At 38.8% G+C, this 23,389-nt stretch overlaps 1 protein-coding gene across 5 annotated transcripts in view; it reads right to left on the reverse strand.

Moving 5' to 3' along the window:
• The window catches only part of SLTM (SAFB like transcription modulator), a 44,332-nt gene extending 38,354 nt beyond the window's left edge, over window positions 1-5,978 (reverse strand). For 2 of the 5 annotated variants that reach the window (XM_029236384.1, XM_029236385.1), the window contains exons 1-2: window positions 5,703-5,977; window positions 4,661-4,748 (exon numbers count right to left, since the gene is read on the reverse strand). In XM_029236384.1, the coding sequence (XP_029092217.1) occupies window positions 4,661-4,748; window positions 5,703-5,864 (250 nt within the window). In that variant the 5' untranslated portion in view covers window positions 5,865-5,977. Of the gene's footprint in view, window positions 1-4,660; window positions 4,749-5,350; window positions 5,369-5,702 lie in introns of those variants that run through there. The other 3 variants (XM_029236383.1, XM_029236386.1, XM_029236387.1) reach the window with 3 other exon arrangements.
• Window positions 5,979-23,389: the final 17,411 nt, after the last annotated feature.

The following is a 23,389-nucleotide window of genomic DNA, read 5'->3' on the forward strand; positions in this document are numbered from 1 at the left end:
GGGCAATTTTCACTTTTTTGTACTTTTCTGGATTATCTAATTTTTAAAATGAAAACAATTCACTTTTATAATCTGGAAAACAATTCTGTAAAGCCATAATACAAACTACTATTCCAGGTTACCAGAACTGCCACATAAGGCTAACTCGGGCTGTGGAGTTTATGGTGTGAATGGTTAACTCCCAGAATTGTACCACACCGAGGCCCTTTTATTGTAATGTGTGAGAACTAACTTATAGTTGATTAAATAAATCAGCGAATTTCAGCCTTAAACCCTAAGCCATTGTTCAGTCTCTTCATTAAAGTCATTTCTGATGCCACCAACTGATAATAATGACTGCTTTTTCCTCTAATTCCTGGACAATTCTCACTTTATTTTACATGAGTTCATGAAAGAGAAGAAAAAGTCTGAAGTCTTCTGTCCTTAATTCAAAATGCCTAGGAGATGAATGACATGGGAGAAAGACACTGTCATAAAGTGCAAGAAAATTTTATCTATCTCCCCACCAGGATCCTTGACACACACCATATTTGACACAATAAAATAGCTGAAAAAAGTACAAAAGTGCTTTGATGATAAACATAATCCACCATATACAACTGCATAAGTCAAATGCAGGTTTTAATGGCTGAGGTAAAAGGGCCTGATTTTGTGAAATGAAAATGACATACACAACTTCTGAGGTTGGACAATATTCCAGCAAAAGTTATGAGGCTTTCCAACACAGCAACAACTTGGTGAGGGATAAAAGGCGAGTGCCATGATTCACATACTCTAAAAGTAAGTACATTTCACAATCAGTGTTTAAGGAGAAGCCACTAGTGCTGTTGAGAAAAGTACCTTAAAAAGAAAAACTGTTTGGAAAATAGTAAAGACTATTAACCTCTGATAGACTGCTGCCTACAAAGAAATATGCAATTAAAATAAGCACCAAAAGAAATATTTTTAAAAGCAGTTGTTAAGAAAGTCATCATATGGCCCTCAGTATTCATTCAACAAACCTGTTATGTGCCAAGCAATATGCTAGGCATTACAGAGATTAATGTAAATAAAAGACTATGTCCTCACCCCCACAAAGCTTCTAGCCCAGTGGGTACCCAAAAAAGATTTATGACAATTTTGTCCCCAAAATGTTTCTCAATGCCACAGTTCTGATTAAAGTTTCCTTAACATCCAAACATACAACAGTTTAAAAAAAAAGCAAGCATTACAGCGCACTATGATACTAAATTATATGAAATTCATTTTATGTGGTTGATTACTATATTCTTATTTGGCATACAAATTTTAGAAAGCTTTACACAGTAAACATGTAATTAATTATACTGAGTGTGGTACTTTCCACACATAATCAGGCATTATGTTTGGATAAATCTGCAACCCCAAAATATACTTTTTTCTATAGTGGGAACAAAACAAATTTTATATAGCAGTTTGAATCTTTTTTAAACCTGCAAGTACTGTAAGTGAGTTTCAATTCGGTAAGTACTGATTACATATACTTCTGAATATTGCACTGATTAACTACTTAAAGTAACTTTGGCTGAAGTTTAGAGGTGACTCGAAAGGTTGAATATCCAAAAGAATGATATGCTGTTTACAGGTGAACCGAAAGAAAGTTTACATCTATAATCTCTAAAAGAAGCTAATGAGGAGTTAGCTCTACCTGTTTAACCGCTTTCTTAACACACACCCAAATGATGACAGTAACTCTCACTGGTGAAGCGCTCTTCTAGGTTACTTATTAAAAATTTCATAGCAAAGAGAATGTGAAAAGACTCAGAAGTGAGAACCAATCTAAGCTTAAAATTTCACCCCACTAACTCTATGCAAATAGATTTTACAAATATGTTAACCATAAATATTAGGACCCGCTATAACATTATCAACATTTGTTACAAGTTTGTGAGTTTGTGCTTGTAATAACAGCATTTTAAAAAATATTCTACAATATACGTAAGAATGCAGATTCCTTTTCCTCTAATCTATCAAAACATAATCATCTTAACACAAAAAAATTGTTTGAGAAATAGTGACCCTGCACTTATAAGAGAACGAACTTAATATTTCACCTAAGTAACTTTTCAAGACCCATGAAGCTTCTCTTGCCTTATCATTCAACATCATTTAATTTTATTGCTACATTAAGCCACATCATCATAAGAATTATTTATTTTGCCTAACAAGCTATTAAATGTGGTGTCTTGCTGTTGTCTACATGACTGCCTCTAAGTAATCCCTTTCTTTATTCTTATCCTTTTCTAGTATTCCCAGCTAAAGATATCCATACTGACTGAGGACCTATGAGTTTTCCTGTTCCTTCCTTATACATCTATTTTAGCTAAAAAAAGAATTTTTCTTCTGGCTCCTAGCTACATATAATTATTAAATTTCAGAATTAAGAGACCCTTACAGATGGTCTAGTAAATTTTCCAATTTTATAAAAAAGAAGTATACCCATTGAAGGAAAAGTAGTATGACTGAGATGCAATTACTTTTAAGATAGATACTGCTAAGTGAAACAAGATGTGACAAAAAGAACATCATATTACAATACTATTTAATTTCTTGAATCCTTAGTTTTAAAAATCTGTTAATTATTAATATTTTTAAAAGTTTCCCTATTCAAATTTGATGTCTAAAAATTATTTTTAAACTTAATTTAAAATTTAAAATAATCTTACTTATAAGCATCTTAACTGTAAATTAATTCAAACTAGGTTCTTAGTTTGGGATTTACATTATGTTCTTTCTCATTCACAGGATTTTCAGAACAATGATAAATGGAACTCAAGGAGACAAGAGCTATTTGTCACACATGTCCCAGAATGAGTCTCATGAAGTACTCAGTTGTAGTGTGCTGCAGACACACAATTAACGTTACGACTCCTGACTAAATACTACAAGATACCTTAACATCAGAGTTATGGAAAAATTAAATTTCAAGTATCCTTATAATCCATATAAGAGGAAAAAATTAACATACTTTTATATATATATACACACACATAATACATACACATATACATATGTATACTGAAAAACTTCTTAAAACGGTATATTGCTGAATTTATTGCTAAAGGTAGGATGAGTGAAGTTCCTAATGACTAAAAAAGAAAGGGATACACAGAGAATTTAAAAGTAGGTGAGAACGAATAAATCAAATGAGATTTACTTTACATGCTAAAATCAGTAATCAGCTTAAATATAAATTTGGGACCATGATTAATACATAACATCTATCAAACTACCACAATATGCTAAATAAATGACATGAATCAAAATCATTATAAGAAATCACAATAAGAAACATGGTTAATTCCTGATGTACTTATTTCTGAATTTTTTATGCTTCCTCATTTTGAAATTGCCTCTGAGTTTGTCAGCAGAGGCTTCTCAACACAAGCTTCTCTAACACAGGGAAATGTATCTCTCAAGGTGATACACTGAGTTAAGAATTACATTAAAAGCCACAGATTTTCAAGATAACTTTGTTACTCCTCTAAACACCATTTCTACCTCTGCCATTCCCATCCCATCCAGAAAATGCTTCTTTGCCCTTTTCAATTTCCTTTGGCACAAACAGGGCGCTCTTGCAAACCTACAAAAACTCTCAGTGAGATGGCATCAGGATGTGCCTGGTCCCAATACTCATGCAGATTGCTTAAGATCAAGCTTGACTATTTCCTTCTTTTCAAGGTTAATCCATTCAACCATTTTACTCTAGTTCCATCAATCTGGTCTACAGCAGAGAGTAGCATTTAGGATCACTTAAAGCAGTAAAGAGTGTTAGGTTTTTAAAATGCTGCAGCTGCATGGAACTTGTATGTAGGTACCAGGATCCAGATACCCACATCATGCCCACCCTCTGACACTGTCCTTATAGGACTGAGGGAGAAATCCGTAATTATTCAAGTAAGTATTTCACTTACCAGAACCTTTCAAATATATCTAAGTCCCATTTATATTGTTAAAATGTTAATTTAAAACAACCTTTACCTATTCATTAAATCACCATATCCTAGAAATATATTCTGGCCTACTTTAAAAGTTATAAAATCGAAATCATTAACATATCCCTATAACTTAAAACTTTTTATTTTTAAGCTAATTAGTCATGGATTTTTTCCCTACCTTGTTAGTATGATTGGTAAAGGTCTTTTTGAATTTCACTGAAAATTAGAATGTTTAATGGCATAAATGCAAAATTAAGTTCACCAAATCAAACAAAATACTAAACACAAAGGTTATAAAATTTTAATATACTAGAGAAAACAGCAAGGAGCCAAGGTGAAAGATTTGGTAGGAATTCCATCAATACTCTGCCAATTGTGGGGCAAGGTAGACATGTATTAAACCGTATTTTATTCTTCAGGTCTTCACACTATGAAGGAAGAAATATTATGGAACTTGACTTTGTAATTTTTTCAGAAGCAAGAAAGAACTGGTCTCACTTTCAGGTCAGCTTCAGCCAAATCTTAAGGGCTACTAGTCACCCAAAGCCTGGCAACAGTAACTTTTCTTCCTTGACCCAACAAGGCAGAGTGCCAGAGGGAAATAGCAAAGAGTAGCACTATATAAACAGGGCAAGTGGCACAAGAGCAGAGGCAAGTTACATAACCAAAATATATTTTAAAATATGTTTATAACTCGTAACAACCTTTGCCTTTGGTTGGTTTCTTGTTTGGAGTATCAGTTGAAACAGTTAATTCAATATTATCTGGATCGCCTCCTTCCTCTTCAATAGCCTACATTAGAAAGAGAAGTTAATATGCTACACAGTCTATCTAAACTTATTTTAAAAAACGAAATGAAAAAAAAAATTAGCAAACCTCAAGCCTCAAGACATTAGAATTGCCAGTCATTTCATAAACCAACCTCACAAAGGAGCAATTAAACTACACGAGAGAAACTTTCAGGAGGAAATATCATTAGGTATCAAAATCACATGGAGTTTTACATATTACCCAGTCGAGAAAATTAACTAACACATATTATCATACTGAACAAAAGTCTAAATATTCTCGATTGCAGCAAAGTTGCTAGCTACGAAAGTAAAGAACTAAAAGGAGATTTCCTAATTTCTATAGTACAAACTTATTTCTCCTCTACTACAATTCCAACGCTCACTCAAACCAGAAAGATAATCAGGGAAGAAAAAGATTATTGCGCTAATGCAAAAACTGAAAACCCAGCGGAAAACAAACCCTTTCTCTTACCCACCCATCAACTCCCACTACCAATTACCCCCCAATATGGGGAGGAAACGGTTGGACACAATTAAATGGTAACTTCGCAGAAGTCACCAAAGTAACCAGTCCCTACGAGGCCAAGAAATGCACGCGCTCACCATCGCTAAAGGCTGGGGACCGAGCGCCTCCCGGGTCTCCACGATCGCCCTTGGGAGGCCGCGCCGGCCGTCCGCAGCCTGGCAGAGACGTCCCGGGGGAGGCAGGGGTGCGCTGGGCTGCGGCGGCCGGTCCCGGGCGGCTCGCGGGCCCCTCGCAGGCCAGGCCCGGCGCGCGGGGGCGGGGGCGCCGCGAGAGGGTCCTCGCCCTCCCGCGCGCGCGGGCGCCGCCCGGGACCTCCCCACCTCGCCGCCCCGCGGGCCCCGGCGGCTGCGAGCGGACGGGGGCTGCGGCGGAAGTGGGGGCTCCGAGGCGCGGCCTAAGCTCGCCTTCCCGGACCTAGCCGGGCCTCACCTGCTTGAGTCGGGAAACGAGCACAGTCTTGACTCCGGTGATGTCCAGGTTCCGCCGTTTCAGCTCGGACTTGAGATCGATGACCCGCAGATCGGTGATCTTTTTACATTCCGCCTGACCTGAGGCGGCCGAGGCTGCCACAGCACCGGTAGCGGCAGCCATTTTAGAAGAACAGCGCGCTGCCTAGGCAGCGAGTGATCTGCAGGGCGGCGGCAGCAGCTCCAACTTCAACTCAGGCCTCGCCGGCCGCCGGCGCCGCACAGCGCTGCGCACAATGAGCCACTAGCCCCGCCCCCTGTCCGCCACCCCGGCGCAACCTGCAGCCTCAACCAGCACCCGGATGAGGGGCGCGCGTGCGCACTGGCGGGAGGCGGGGGATGGCGCCCAGCGCGCGCTGCGGAGCCGGACGCTGCCACCTGGGCGGTGCGACCACCCCCCCCCCGCCCCGCCTTGCGTGGACTGGGAGGTCAGGCGCGTTCAACGGCACCAACGTCCGCCGTGCCGCGGTTCCCCACCACTTAGTTAGCCATTTTCTGGAAGTGTCTCGAGTCTTGAGCAACAGCAGTGCGCTGGGCACTCTCGGCATAGATAGTGCGCGCGTCACTCAACGCAAACCAAGGGGCGTGTGCGCGCCCTAAACCTCTTCCAGGGAAATACTTTATTGGTTCTGCTGAATAATCGAAAAAATGTGGCCACTGTGCACGAACTAACTAGGTTCCCCGAGTTCCGTTGGAAGGCCGGAAAGAAACGCTGGGGCGGTTAATATAAAGAGTATAAAGGGTTATAAGAATATAATAGGACTGGGCTGTGTGACAAGTCCCGCTAGCTGTCTCGGGAAAACATGCCTTTGCTCAAGAGAATTAGTCTATTCTAGGGCTGCCCATCTCACTGGAAAAGCAGGACAACTTCCCTTCTGCACTGGCCTCAGTTTGCCATCCTCTCCGGGGGTCCTGATGGCTCAACACAAAACTGATTACTAAATAAGGAATTTAGTTTGTAAGTACTTGTTACCGTTCTCATACACTGTGTTCACTGTTTTGTCCCCCTCAAAATTTAGGATTCCAAGAACAATGACAATCCTCTTCGGTGGGACTAGCCTGTACAAGTGAGTAACTTTAGGCACTATTATTAATCATCAAAGCATAAGCATTTATGGAATAAAACTATTCTATAAATTCCATGACTAGATTATGACACACAACACTGGCATTTCCTAGTTTTAAAGTTGATGAGGTCTGTGTCACTTTAGGTTGCTTTTCTCATTAACTAATTAGAGCAAAAAGAGAAAAACTGGATATTATAAAATAATACCCGCCAGTTAGGTAGTTTTTTTTATGGTTTATAATGCACTCTGACATGCAATAATCCCTTAATCTTTCTGCATTCGCTGAGGTAAATCTCTGCAAGCCTTAGAGAGATTAAATGGCTTGTCCGTGTTCACATAGCTGGTATGTGGCCGAACTGGTGCTCTTAGTTGCCCCTCACCAGCTCCTTAGTTGTGGCATGTGAACTCTTAGTTGCAGCATGCATGTGGGATCTAGTTCCCTGGCCAGGGATGGAACCCAGGCCCCCTGCATTGGGAGCAGAGTCTCCCAAACCCACCTCTGTCTCTATTACAAGTTGATTCATAGTCATAGAATATTAGAACTCAAAGGATCTTTAGAAATCTTCTGGCTCATTCCTCTCTCTCTCTCTCTCTCTCTCTCTCTCTCTCTCTCTCTCCCCCTCCCTCTCTTTCTCTCTCTCTTTAATAGATGAAGATTTTAAGATTTTTACCTAGAGACCCCACAATTAATTACTGACCAAATTGGCACTAAACCTCAGTTCTCATGCCAGTGTCTTTTCCACCCTGCTCCCACCTTCTGTGGACACTTGTAAAGAGGGGTTATATTAACCCAAAGCTAATGTTATATGTAAAATGAATGAGTTTTTGTCTTTAAAAAAAATCTTATAATGGAGTTATCTTACAATGGAGACCTGTACCTTCTGATCTGATGCACCGGAGGATACATCACCTGCCAAATTGCCAAGAATGTTTAACCTAAATCTCATCAGGAGAAAACAATCAGACAAATCTGATTGTAGGACATTGCACAAAATAACTGCTCTGGGGACTTCCCTGGTGGTGCAGTGGTTAAGACTCTGTGCTCCCAATGCAGGGGGCCCGGGTTCCATCCCTGGCCAGGGAACTAGATCCCACATGCATGCTGCAACTAAGAGTTCACATGCCACAACTAAGGAGCTGGCGAGGGGCAACTAAGACCTGGTGCCACCAAATATATAAATAAAAGTAATATCTAAAACAACAACAACAACAACAAAAACCTGCTCTGGACTCTTAAACAAAGCAGTGCAGATGTCTGTTGGTATCAGTGCAGGATTGGTTCCAGCAACCCCTCAGATACCAAAATCTGCAGATGCTCAAGTCCCTTATATAAAAGTGTAGCATTTGCATATTACCTATGTACATCCTCCTGCATATTTAAAATCATCTCTAGATTACTTATAATACCAAATACAATGTAAATGCTGTGTAAATAATTGTAAACACGATGCAAGCGCTATGTAAACAGTCACCAGTACGTGGCAAATTCAAGTTTTGATTTTTGGAAATTTCTGGAATTGGGGGGAATATTTTTGATCCACAGTTGGTTGAATCCATGGATGGTTGAATGCATGGCTATGGAGGTTCCAACTATATCATGAAAGTAAAAGTAGTAGAGCAGTTCTACAATACAGATACATGATAACTAAACTTTAAGTGTGAATGTTGTTTGGAACCTGGATCAAAGAATGAAAAAGCGGCTTAAATGGACAATTGGGAAATTTGAGGCAATTGGGAAATGTGGCTTTGTATTAGATTGTGTTATGGTACCAATGTTAAATATCTGGAGTGTTATATCATGGTTATGTAGAATGTCCTAGTTCTTAGGAGATATTTGCTGAGGTTCTTGAAGTGAAGTGTCATTCTGTCTGCAATTTACTTTCAAATGGGAAAGAAAGGCAAAGAGCCCAGCATGAGAAAGAGAAAGAGATGTGGCAATAAGTTAAAATAAAATAAGTGTGGCAAGATGTTAATAATTGGGGAGACAAATGTGACAAAATTAGGCAAAATTAACAATTAGGAAATCTAGATGAAAGACATAAGGTTGTTCACTGTATACAGTTTAAATTTTTTATAGGTTTGAAGCTATTCAAATTAAGTTGGGGGAAAATCCACACATAAATCTAATTTTTTGTAATAGAGAAAAAATAAAATGGACACACTATATTTTTTCACTTTTAATGTGTAGGATATTTAATTTTGTCATTTAACCTATGGTTCTTGTTTTTTTGAATTATCTAAATAATCCACCTTTAAATGAATCTTTTTTAGTACACTATTTTTTTCCTGTTTTCATCTTTTAGTGAAATATATTTAGGTGAAGAAACATGATGCACTTATTTCTACATCAAGAACACTGCTAGAAAATTGACGACTTTAAAAAAAAATTTTATTGGAGTATAGTTGATTTACAATGTTGTGTTAGTTTCAGGTGTACAGCAAAGTGAATCTGTTATACATATACATGTATCCACTGATAACTTAAATTTTATGTATAAAGCCTCTTGCCATTTACTGAGTACTTCTGCACTCATTATTTTATTGTTTTTTCAAATGTTAACATCAACTTTATTCATGTTCATCCAAAACAAGAAAGGTTAAAAATGACTTTCAAAATAGGAAAGTATGCAACCAATCTGTGCTACAACCACATGATGAGATACTATTTAATAACAAAAAATAACTTTCAAGCCACCTAAGACACAGAGTAAAGAAGCCACTCTGAATAAGGTTTCATATTATATGATCTGATTTATATTACATTCTGAAAAGGACAAAATTATACAGATGTTAAAAAGATCAGGGTTGACAGGGTTCCATGGGGGTCCAGGGTGCTGAATAGGTGGTGAATATATGATAACTTTTTTTTTTAACATCTTTATTGGTATTGGAGTATAATTGCTTTACAATGTTGTCTTAGTTTCTGCTGTATGACGAAGTGAATCAGCTATACATATACATGTATCCCCGTATACCCTCCCTCTTGCGTCTCCCTCCCACCCTCCCTATCCCACCCCTGTAGGTGGTCACAAAGCGCTGAGCTGATCTCCCTGTGCTATGCAGCTGCTTCCCACTAGCTAGCTGTTTTACATTTGGTAGTGTATATATGTCAGTGCTGCTCTCTCACTTCGTCCCAGCTTACCCTTCCCCCTCCCCACATCCTCAAGTCCATTCTGTGCGTCTGCATCTTTATTCCTGTCCTCACCCTAGGTTCATCAGAACCTTTTTTTTTTTTTACATTCCATATATCCATATATATGTGTAAGCATACGGTATTTGTTTTTTTCTTTCTGACTTACTTCACTCTGTATGACAGACTCTAGGTCCATCCACCTCACTACAAATAATTCAATTTCTTTTCATGGCTGAGTAATATTCCATTATATATATGTGCCACATCTTCTTTATCCATTCATCTGTTGATGGACACTTAGGTTGCTTCCATGTCCTGGCTATTGTAAATAGAGCTGCAATGAACATTGTGGTACATGACTCCTTTTGAATTATGGTTTTCTCAGCGTATATGCCCAGAGGTGGGATTGCTGAGTCATATGGTAATTCTATCTTTAGTTTTTTAAGGAACCTCCATACTGTTCTCCATAGTGGCTGTATCAATTTACATTCCCACCAACAGTGCAAGAGGGTTCCCTTTTCTCCACACCCTCTCCAGCATTTATTGTTTGTAGATTTTTTCATGACGGCCATTCTGACTGGTGTGGGGTGATACCTCATTGTAGTTTTGATTTGCATTTCTCTAATGATTAGTGATGTTGAGCATCCTTTCATGTGTTTGTTGGCAATCTGTATATCTTCTTTGGAGAAATGTCTATTTAGGTCTTCTGCCCATATTTGGATTGGGTTGTTTGTTTTTTTGATATTGAGCTGCATGAGCTGCCCTTTGTCAGTTGCTTCATTTGCAAATATTTTCTCCCATTCTGAGGGCTGTCTTTTTGGTTTCCTTGCTGTGCAAAAGCTTTTAAGTTTCATTAGGTCCCATTTGTTTATTTTTGTTTTTATTTCCATTTCTCTAGGATGTGGGCCAAAAAGGATCTTGCTGTGATTTATGGCATAGAGTGTTCTGCCTATTTTTCCTCTAAGTATTTTATAGTGTCTGGCCTTACATTTAGGTCTTTAATCCATTTTGAGTTTATTTTTGTGTATAGTGTTAGGGTGTGTTCTAACTTCATTCCTTTACATGTAGCTGTCCAGTTTTCCCAGTACCACGTATTGGAGAGGCTGTCTTTTCTCCATTGTATATTCTTGCCTCATTTATCAAAGATAAGGTGACCATATGTGCATGGGTTTATCTCTGGGCTTTCTATCCTGTTCCATTGATCTATATTTCTGTTTTTGTGCCAGTACCATACTGTCTTGATTACTGTAGGTTTGTAATATAGTCTGAAGTCTGGGGGCCTGATTCCTCCAGCTCCTTTTTTCATTCTCAAGATTGATTTGGCTGTTCAGGGTCTTTTGTGTTTCCATACAAATCATGAAATTTTTTGTTCTAGCTCTGTGAAAAATGCCATTGGTAGTTTGATAGAGACTGCATTGAATCTGTAGATTGCTTTGGGTAGTATAGTCATTTTCACAATGTTGATTCTTCCAATCCAAGAACATGGTATATCTCTCCATCTGTTTGTATCGTCTTTAATTTCTTTCATCAGCGTCTTATAGTTTTCTGCATACAGGTCTTTTTTTGCCTTAGGTAGGTTTATTCCTAGGTATTTTATTCTTTTTGTTGCAATGGTAAATGGGAGTGTTTCCTTAATTTCTCTTTCAGATTTTTCATCATTAGTATATAGGAATGCAAGAGATTTCTGTGCATTAATTCTGTATCCTGCTACTTTACCAAATTCATCAATTACCTCTAGTAGTTCTCTGGTAGCACGTTTAGTATTTTCTATGTATAGTATCATGTCATCTGCAAACAGTGACAGCTTTACTTCTTCTTTTCCGATTTGGATTCCTTTTATTTCTTTTTCTTCTCTGATGGCTGTGGCTAAAACTTCCAAAACTATGTTGAATAATAGTGGTGAGAGTGGGCAACCTTGTCTTGTTCCTGACCTTAGAGAAAATGGCTTGAGTTTTTCACCACTAAGAACGATGTTGGCCGTGAGTTTGTCATATATGGCCTTTATTATGTTGAAGTAAGTTCCCTCTAGGCTTACTTTCTGGAAAGTTTTTATCATAAATGGGTGTTGAATTTTGTTGAAATATTTTTCTGCATCTATTGAGATGATCATATGGTTTTTATCCTTGAATTTGTTAATATGGTGTATCACACTGATTGATTTGTGTATATTGAAGAATCCTTGCATTCCTGGGATAAACCCACTTGATCATGGTTCATGATCCTTAATGTGCTGTTGGATTCTGTTTGCTAGTATTTGTTGAGGATTTTTGCATCTATGTTCATCAGTGATATTGGCCTATAGTTTTCTCTTTTTGTGACATCTTTGTCTGGTTTTGGTATCAGGGTAATGGTGGCCCTTGTAGAATGAGTTTGGGAGTGTTCCTCCCTCTCCTATATTTTGGAAGAGTTTGAGAAGTATAGGTGTTAGCTCTTCTCTAAATGTTTGATAGAGTTCGCCTGTGAAGCCATTTGGTCCTGGGCTTTTGTTTGTTGGAAGATTTTCTTTTTTTCGTGGTACGCGGGCCTCTCACTGCTATGGCCTCTCCCATGGCAGAGCACAGGCTCTGGACACGCAGGCTCAGTGGCCATGGCTCACGGGCCCAGCCACTCCGCGGCATGTGGGATCTTCCCGGACCGGGGCACGAACCCGTGTCCCCTGCATCAGCAGGCGGACTCTCAACCACTGTGCCACCAGGGAAGCCCCTGTGTTTCCTTATTTATTTTCATTTTGGATGATCTGTCCATTGGTAAAGTGGGGTGTTAAAGTCCCCTACAATTACTGTGTTACTGTTGATTTCCCCTTTTATGGCTGTTAGCATTTGCTTTATGTATTGAGGTGCTCCTATGTTGGGTGCATAAATATTTAAAACTGTTATATCTTCTTCTTGGATTGATCCCTTGATCATTATGTAGTGTCCTTCTTTGTCTCTTGTAATAGTCTTTATTTTAAAGTCTGTCTTGTCTGATATGAAAATTGCTACTCCAGCTTTCTTTTGATTGCCATTTGCATGGAATATCTTTTTCCATCCCCTCACTTTCAGTCTGTATGTGTCCCTAGGTCTGAATTGGGTCTCTTTTTTTTTTTTTTTTTTTTTTTTTTTTTTTGCGGTACGCGGGCCTCTCACTGTTGTGGCCTCTCTCGTTGTGGAGCACAGGCTCCGGACGCACAGGCTCAGCAGCCATGGCTCACGGGCCCAGCCACTCCGCAGCACGTGCGATCTTCCTGGACTGGGGCACCCACCTGTGTCCCCTGCATTGGCAGGCGGACTCTCAACCACTGTGCCACCAGGGAAGCCCTGAATTGGGTCTCTTGTAGACAGCATATATATGGGTCTTATTTTTGCATCCATTCAGCCAGTCTATGTCTTTGGGTTGGAGCATTTAATCCATTTACATTTAAGGTAATTATCAATATGTATGTTCCTATTACCATTTTCTTAATTGTTTTGGGTTTGTTTTTGTAGGTCTTTTCCTTCTCTTGTGTTTCTTGCCTAGAAAAGTTCCTTTAGCGTTCGTTGTAAATCTGGTTTGGTGGTGCTGAATTCTCTTAGCTTCTGCTTGTCTGTAAAGGTTTTAATTTCTCCATCGAATCTGAATGAGATCCTTGTTGGGTAGAGTAATGTTGGTTGTCGGTTTTTCCCTTTCATCATTTTAACTATGTCCTGCCACTCTCTTCTGGCTTGCAGAGTTTCTGCTGAAAGATCAGCTGTTAACCTTATGGGGATTCTCTTGTATGTTATTTGTTGCTTTTCCCTTGCTGCTTTTAATATTTTTTCTTTGTATTTAATTTTTGATAGTTTGATTAGTGTGTGTCTTGGTGTGTTTCTCCTTGGATTTATCCTGTTTGGGGCTTGCTGCGCTTCCTGGACTTGACTGACTATTTCCTTTCCCATGTTAGGGAAGTTTTCAACTACAATCTCTTCAAATATTTTCTCAGACCCTTTCTTTTTCTCTTCTTCTTCTGGAACCCCTATAATTCGAATGTTGGTGCATTTAATGTTGTCCCAGAGGTCTCGGAGACTGTCCTCTATTCTTTTCACTCTTTTTTCTTTATTCTGCTCTGCGGTAGTTATTTCCACTATTTTATTTTCCAGGTCACTTATCTGTTCTTCTACCTCAATTATTCTGCTATTGTTTCCTTCTAGAGAATTTTTAATTCCATTTATTGTTGTTGTTCATCACTGTTTGTTTGCTCTTTAGTTCTTCTAAGTCCTTGTTAAACATTTCTTGTATTTTCTCCATTCTATTTCCAAGATTTTGGATCATCTCTACTATCATTACTCTGAATTCTTTTTCAGGTAGACTGCCTATTTCCTCTCCATTTGTTTGGTCTGGTGGGTTTTTACCTTGCTCCTTCATCTGCTGCATATTTCTGTGTCTTCTCATTTTGTTTAACTTACTGTGTTTGGGGTCTCCTTTTCACAGGCTGCAGGTTCATAGTTCCCATTGTTTTTGGTGTCTGACCCCAATGGGTGAGGTTGGTTCAGTGTCTTGTGTAGGCTTCCTGGTGGAGGGGACTGGTGCCTGTGTTCTGGTGGATGGGACTGGATCTTGTCTTTCTGGTGGGCAGGGCCACCTCCAGTAGTGTGTTTTGGGGTGGCTGTGAACTCAGAATGATTTTAGGCAGTCTCTCTGCTAATGGGTAGGGTTGTGTTCCTGTCTTGCTAGTTATTTGCCATGGGACGTCCAGCACTGGAGCTTGCTGGCCGTTGGGTGGAGCTGGGTCTTAGCGTGAGACAGCGTGAGACGGCGTGAGACGGCGATCTCTGGGAGAGCTCTCACTGATTGATATTATGTGGGCCTGGGAGGTCTCTGTTGGTCCAATGTCCTAAACTCGGCTCTCCCAGTTCAGAGGCTCAGGCCTGACACCAGGCCGGGGCACCAAGACTTTGGGGTTCTGGTTCCAACATGACTTGGAAAGCGGGTCCCCAGCTCATTTTCCTGGAAGGTCCCAATATTGAGTATTTAGTGTATTCACATGCCACTCAAAGGATCTCCATTTTCTCTGAGTTTGTGCTGGGATTTCTCCCCAGAAACATCCTTGAATCTCCCCGCTCAGCGCTTAGCTGGCTGAGGAAGCTTCTTACTCACAACGGTTGGTCCCAAGCCTCTGCAGTCGCTCCCTTAGACACGGAACTCATTATGTTAATTTGTTTTTTATAAAAGCTCATCATTAAACAAATATCTATTGAATATTTACTACCTGCCAGGCATGCCAAGCTCTAGGAAGAAAATGATTACCTTATCTATATTGTTCACCATTTTGTGGGCTCCTAACACAGTGTAGAAACTCAATAAATACTGATTGCTTGAAGGAAAACAGACTGGCCTGCACTTGTGAGGCAAACTAAGACACAATCAATCTTAAAAGCACATGTAAAATTGCAAATGTAGCTAGGGGAATGAAGGAGAAATACACAGTGCTCTGAGAACCAATAATAGAAACATTTAACCCTTATAGGGATAGATAGAATGATCCTTATTTTAGGAAAGAGAAACCTGAGGTTCAAAAATGTCAATAAGTAGTCCAAGATCATAGAGTTAGTAAATGGAAGATCTAGGAGGATTCCAAACCTACTGCATTTTTAAAAATGTAACATCTTGTTCCATCAAAGTTTATTTGCATTCCCCAAAAGAGCTTTCTTCCTTTGTCCTAAAGCTAGGTCCCAATTTATACCATTCACTCCATTTTTCTGGAGACACCTTAGTCTCTTCTTACCATCTTCATGCCCAACATCTTTGTTCTTTACTCTTACTTTCAGGTAGGCTTTGAAATCTTTTATATCTTGAAATACCCTTGCTTGACCTCCATATTTACTGTTGGCAATAGTTCCATTATTGTATCCTTCTCCTAATGGAAAAGTGTATAGCTTCTGGTAATGACAGAGGAAGTAAATGAGATACGTGCTCCCTCTGAAGATAACAGAATGCTTGACCAAATACATAGTTCAAATCTTCTGTGTACTTACTGATTTTCTTTCTGCTTGTTATATTATTTACCGAGAGAGGTGGGTTAAAAATTCCCCACCAAGAATGTGGATTTGTTGATTTTCTTTGTAGAACTGTCAAATGTTAATTTATATATTTTAAGGCTTTGTTATTGGGTGCATACAGAAGTACAGTTGTTAATATCTTCGTCATTATTAAATGAGCCTTTCATGTTTAGTGGGTTTTTCTCCCTTTAATACTATACCAGCTTTCTCTTGGTGAGTGTTTACAAAGTTTTGCCTTCAGCCTTTTTTGTGTGTTCCTTAAATGTGCTTTTCTAACTAGCATATGATTGGTTTTGGTTTTGGTTTTGTTTTAATCAAGGCTGACAATCATCTCTTTTACCTGAAATATTTAAAGCATTAACATTTAATGTAATTACTCTGAGATTTGGATGTTTGTCAGGGTTCTCCAGAGAAATAGAACCAATAGGATATATATAGATAGAGACAGAGATAAACATAGACATAGACATAGACTTAGACATAGACATAGACATATATAGACTTGGCTCATATCGTTATGGAGGCTGAGAAGTCCCAAGATCTGCTATCTACAATCTGGACATGCATCTTCATGTCTGTTTTCAAAAAACGTATCCTACTTGGGCTTTGTTGGACTTCTTAAATCTATAGATCAAGAAGATTTCCTGATTTTACACCCAGGAAAACCATTGGCATAATTCCAGTCCAAGTCCAAACACCTGAGAACCACTGGAGCCAGTGGTGTAAATCCAGGTCCACATGCAGGAGAAGACTGATGTCCCTGCTCAAACAGGCAGGCTTGATATGAGGGTTAGCCCTTAGATTTGTCTCTCCTCAAAGATAATATTAGGAGAATATTATTATGACCTTGGATTAGGAAAAAAATTATTTGTAATGATACAAAAAGCACTAACTGCAAAGGAAAAGATTGATATATTTGACTACATTAAAATTAAGAATTTTGCTCATCAGAAGATACAATTGGGACTTCCCTGGTGACACAGTGGTTAAGAATCTACCTGCCAATTCAGGAGACACGGGTTCGAGCCCTGGTCCGGGAAGATCCCACATGCCACAGGGCAAATAAGCCCATGTGCCACAACTACTGAGCCTATGCTCCACAGCCCGGGAACCACAACTACTGAGCCTGCGTGCGACAACTACTGAAGCCCACGTGCTTAGAGCCTGTGCTCTGAAACAAGAGAAGTCACTGCGATGAGAAGCCCGCACACTGCAACAACCCCACTCGCCACACTAGAGAAAGCCCACATGCAGCAACGAAGACCCAACACAACCATAAATAAATAAATATATATATTTATTTATTTAAAAAAAACAGAAGATACAGTTAAGAGAGTTACAAAAATAATAGAGTTCCCATATACACTTCATCCAGTTTCTCTAGATGGTTACATCTTATGTAACTATACCACAATATCAGAATCAGGAAATTGATATTGGTACAATGCATGTGTATAATTCTATGCCATTTCATCATACACAGGTTCATGTAACCACCACTACAATCAAGATACAGAACTATTCTATTACCACAAACATCTCCCTAGGGCTGCTACTTTAGTAGCACACCCACTCCTCTCCCCCACCCCCATCAAACCTAATCCCTGGCAACCACTTATCTATTCTTCATTTCTATAATTTATTTGAAGAATGTTACAGAAATAGAATCATTGAAATGGTCTTTTTTTTCTACACAGCATAAGTCCCTTGAGATTTAAGATGTTGCATATACCAATAGTTTGTTCCTTTATTCTTTTATATTATTTAGATTTATTTTATTTAGTATTCCATTGTATGGAGGTACCACAGTTTGTTTACTCACTCACTTATTGAAAAAAAAACCTTTTGGCCTTTAACTATCACAAATAAGCTGCTTTCTACGCTTATGTAAAGATTTGTGTGTAGATTCCAGTCATTTTCCTGGGACAGATGCCCAGGAGTGTGAATGCTGTGTCAAAAATGAAAAGTTAATATCCCTAATTTAAAAAGAGCATCGAAAACTAGAGGAGGAAAAGGTATGTGGTAAGTATGTTTCATTTTTTAATAAACTGTCACACTTTTCCGGTGTGGCTGTACCATTTTATATTCCCACTAGCAATTTATGAGACAACCAGCTCTTCCACATTCTTGCCAGTATTTGGTATTGTCACTTAAAAAGTGTTAGTTGTTTTAATAGGTATGTAGTAATGTCTCATCAGAATTGGGGTTTTTTAATAACCAAAGTGAATCCATTTCTAACACCAGGATGAATTCCAAATGGATTAGATATTTATTTTTTATATAAATATATTTATTTATTTATTTTATTTTTAGATGCGTTGTGTCTTCGTTGCTGTGAATGGGCTTTCTCTAATTGTGGCAAGTGGGGACTACTCTTCATTGCAGTGTGCGGGCTTCTCATTGCAGTGGTTTCTCTTGTTGCGGAGCACTGGCTCTAGGCGCACGGGCTCGGTAGTTGTGGCACGCGGGGTCTAGAGCACAGGCTCAGTAGTTGTGGCGCATGGGCTTAGTTGCTCTGAGGCATGTGGGATCTTCCCGGATCAGGGATCGAACCCATGTCCCCTGCACTGGCAGGCAGGTTCTTAACCACTGCGCCACCAGGGAAGTTCCTGGATTAGATATTTAAATATGAGATGAAATCACACTAGTCCTGGAAGCGAGTGTTGGTGAATTCCCAGTTGCTGGCAACCACTGACCTAACTTCTGTCACATTGGTTTGCCTTTTCCAACCTGTCATATGAATGGAATCATATACTATGAAACCTTTTAGTTTTGGCTTATTTTACATAGCTTAATGCTGTTGAGCTCCATCTATGTTCTTGCATGTATTATTACATCCTTCTGTTTAATGGCTGAGCAGGATTCCATTATGTGGTTGTACCATAATTTGTTTATCCATGCACCAATTGATGGGAATTTGAGTTGTTTTGAATATTATGAATAAAGCTGCTGCTATAAACATTCACACACAGGTATTTGTATAGACATATGTTCTCATTTTCCTTGAGTAGGTACCTAGAAATAGGTAATATGGTGATTGTATATTTAACTTCCGGAGAAACCACCAAACTGTTTTCCAGATATGCCATTTTCCATCCCCACCAGCAATATCTGAGGGTTTCAGTTGCTCTAAATTCTTATAAGCACTTAATATGCTCAGTCTTTTTAAATTTTAACCATTCTAGTAGATATGTAGTGTCATTTTATTGTCATTTTAATTTGCATTTCTCTAACGCCTAATAATTTTGCATACATTTTCATGTGCTTATTTGCCATCTGTATATATGGTGAAGTGTCTGTTCAAATCTTTTGCTCATTTTAAAAATTGGGTTCATTGGGACTTCCCTGGTGGTCCAGTAGTTAAGACTCCATGTTTCCAATGCAAGGGGCTCGGGTTTGATCCCTGGCTGGGGAACTAAGATCCTGCGTGTGGAGCGGCCAAACAAATATAAAAATAAATAAATAAAATTAATAAAAATTGGGTTCATTGTCTTATTTTTTATTATGGTTTAAAGTTTTTTTAATAGTATGCATATAAGTCCTCTTTTATTTTTTTTTTAATTATTTATTTTTGGCGTTTCGGGTCTTACTTGCAGCACACGGGATCTTCGTTGTGGCATGCAAGATCTTTTGTTGTGGCACGCAGGCTCTTCATCGCAGCGCACGGGCTTCTCTCTAGTTGCAACGCTTGGGCTCTGTAGTTTGAGGCATGCGGGCTCTCTAGCTGCAGCACGCGGGCTTAGTTGTCCCGCATCATGTGGGATCTTAGTTCCCAGATGAGGGATCGAACCAGAGTCCTGCATTGCAAGGTGGATTCTTTACCACTGGACTACCAGGGAAGTCCCATATAAGTCTTCTTTTATTTATTCATTCATTCATTCATTCATTCATTCATTTAAGCTGCGTTGGGTCTTCGTTGCTGTGCATGGGCTTTCTCTAGTTGTGGCTAGCGGGGGCTACTGTTGGTTGCGGTGCCCAGGCTTCTCATTTCAGTGGCTTCTCTTGTTGTGGAGCACGGGCTCTAGGCCTGCGGGCTCAGTAGTTGTGGCTCATGGGCTTAGTTGCTCCGCGACATGTGAAATCTTCCCAGACCAGGGGTTGAACCCACGTCCCCTGCATTGGCAGGCAGATTCTTAACCACTGCGCCAGCAGGTAAGTCCCTAAGTCCTCTTTTAGATATATGACGTGCAGATATTTTCTCTTGTTCTCTAGCTTCTACCATAGTTTTATTAGGAGTATTTTCAAAGAACAGGACTTTTAAACTTTTAGGAAGTCCAGTCTGTCATTATTTTCATGATTAATGCTTTTACATCTTATCTAAAAAATAGTTGCCTAACCAAAGGACACAAAGATTTTACCTGATGTTTTCTTCTGAAAGTACTATAGTTTTAACTCTTAAGCTTCTGATCCATTGTGAGTTAATTTTTGTATATGGTGTGAGATAACAATCAAAGTTCATTTTATTACATTAATTGCCCCATTGAATTACCTTGGCAACATTATGGAAAATCAACTGAACATATATGTTTTGAACTATTACTGAACTCTCTTTGTGTTCCATTGAGCTGTGTATCTATCCTTACAGGATTGCCACATTGTCTTGATTATTGTTACCTTATAATAATAAGGTCCTTTACATCCAAACTGATCTATAGGTTTAACACAGTTCCAACTAAAATCCCATACATTTTTGGTAGAAATTGGAAAACTGATTCTCAAAGTTATATGGAAATGTAAAGGACCTTGAAGAGCAAAACAATTTTCAAAAAGGGAACAAATTTGGGGACTTACACTATCTAATTTTAAGACTTATTATAATAATTTCTTAAAGAGCTATGGGAGGATCTCACTGTGGTATAGGTCTCCTCAGCTCCTTTCTCTTCATGAAACTCACGATGATAATCATTACAGGCATGTTACTAAGAATGCTGTTTACTGTCACACAGTGTCCCTTTAATAATATTTCTTTCAGGTCTCAATGTAAGGAAAATTTCTTCTTCTGAGGCATATTACCTTATTGATACTTGTGAATCTTGTAACTGACTGCATTTTCCTATTGCCTTTGGCTGAAAGGAATCTAAAGCTAGGTTTGTGGCTCTTATCTAGAATTTGTCCAGGATTCTCCACTATGTATTTCTGCATAATTACCTCTGGCTAAATTTTCCTATCCTCATTTATTTTTCATTGTTTATCTAAAGTCTCATTCTATTTAGGTTTCTACCCTGATATTACTTGTGTTCATGTTAAGCTCTTGAAAATACTATTAGAGAATAGGATTGGGAATGTTTAAACACGTAAGTAAATATAATAAAATATGGTTCATTTAAAGTAGCACTTATAGCAAGGCATTAGTATTTCACATTTTAAAAGTCATAGTTTCAAAATTTTAGATTGCATTTCTAAGTTCATTATCTCATTGTTAAGACAGGTTTTGTTGCATAAACCAAAGGTGAAGCAGTGGAAAATATGCTTCCTCCAACAACAAAAATATTTTTAATGTGAAAACATCTTGTCTCTGTGTACTGCTTCACACTTCATATTGGCCATGGACAAGTAATTTAAACTGTCTTAGCTATAATTGTCTCATTTAAAATGTGAATAAAGCTGACTTCACTTAATGATTAGTTCAAGGCAATAGCACCTCTTAGATGAAAAAACCAGAATCGATTATTGCTACTAACTAAATTGATGTGGGATATTCGAAAGCTACTTGATCTCTCTAGGGTTTATTTTTCTCTAGTGGAAAATAGGATGACTCAACTAGATGATCCTTAAGACCCTTTACGACTCAATTGAATTATTCAACAAACATTCATACAAACGTGAGTAAAACAAAGGACTTAGACTTTAGAAGGTCACAGTGGAGTTAGAGATTATGGAAAATGACTTATACTCTCTGATTCTCTTTCCGTAAATCTGGCATGACAGCAAATGAAAAGTATTCAATCTCCCTAGGGATCATGGAAATATAAACTAAAACTTTGGTGATAATGCCTAGCTGGAAGATTTAGAAATTGAATGAAATAATATACATATTACTGGAATACATATGTTATTTATATGGACTGGAATCACTGACATATAGATGCAGATCCAATTCTATATATGTTGGGTTTGGGTGTTCCTGTGGGACACTCAAGTGGAGATGTAGAATAGGCAGTTGAACATATATATCTGATGCTCAGAAGAAATATGTGGACAAAGATATAAAATTTTGAAATATCAGCTTATACATGAAGTAGCATATAAGATTACTTAGGGAGAGAGTGACATACAGTGAGAACTAAACGGAAACCCCAGAGACTAAAACTTGAAGGCAGGTTACTTGGCTTTAAATTATGGTAAACTAAATAAATTTTACCTACCTTCCCACTGAATGTAACTTAAAAAGATAGATAAGCTATAAAGTCTTCTTAAAAATCATTAAAAAGGGAACTTCCCTGGTGGCAAAGTGTTTAAGACTCTGTGCTCCCAATGCAGGGGGCCTGGGTTTGATCCCTGGTCAGGGAACTAGATCCAACATACATGCCACAACTAAGAGTCCACGAGTCGCAACTAAAGAGCCCGCCTGCTGCAACTAAGACCCAGCACAACCAAATTAAAAAGTAAATTTAAAAAAAAATCATGAAACATTTAATATTATAGCGAATAATTACAAGGCAAGATATGGGAGAGGTTAGGGGTCCAAAGACATAAGCCATTTAGGAGCACTTTTTTTTTTTTTTTTTAGAATCTAGGGGCAGGACAGGAATAGAGATGCAGACATAGAGAATGGCCTTGAGGACACGGGGAGGGGGAAGGGTAAGCTGGGACGAAGTGAGAGATTGGCATGGACTTATATATACTACCAAATGTAAAATAGATAGCTAGTGGGAAGCAGCCACATAGCACAAGGGAGATCAGCTCAGTGCTTTGTGACCACCTAGAGGGGTGGGATAGGGAGGGTAGGAGGGAGCTGCAAAGGGAGGAGATATGGGGATATATGTATATGTATAGCTGATTCACTTTGTCATACAGCAGAAAGTAACACAACATTGTAAAGCAATTATACTCCAATAAAGATGTTAAAAAATAAAGTAAAATAGATAGCTAGTGGGAAGCAGCTGCATAGCACAGGGAGATCAGCTCGGTGCTTTGTGACCACCTAGAGGGGTGGGATAGGGAGGGTGGGAAGGAGACGCAAGAGAGAGGAGATGTGGGGATATATGTATATGTATAGCTGATTCACTTTGCTATAAAGCAGAAACTAACACACCATTGTAAAGCAATTATACTCCAATAAAGATGTTTAAAACAAATTGAAGTATAATTGACACATAACATTACATTAGTTTCAGGAGCACTTTGGTCCTAGGTATGTACACCAATCCTAAGAAGGCAGATGAAAGACTAAGCTGCACTTATGGAAGCCTTGCTGGGCTGAAGGAATGAGGACTGGTAGATGGAGTTCACCAAC

Source organism: Monodon monoceros, unplaced genomic scaffold, assembly GCF_005190385.1.
Source record: "Monodon monoceros isolate NGI ecotype Baffin Bay Population unplaced genomic scaffold, NGI_Narwhal_1 Super_Scaffold_21, whole genome shotgun sequence".
Classification (NCBI taxonomy): domain Eukaryota; kingdom Metazoa; phylum Chordata; class Mammalia; order Artiodactyla; family Monodontidae; genus Monodon; species Monodon monoceros.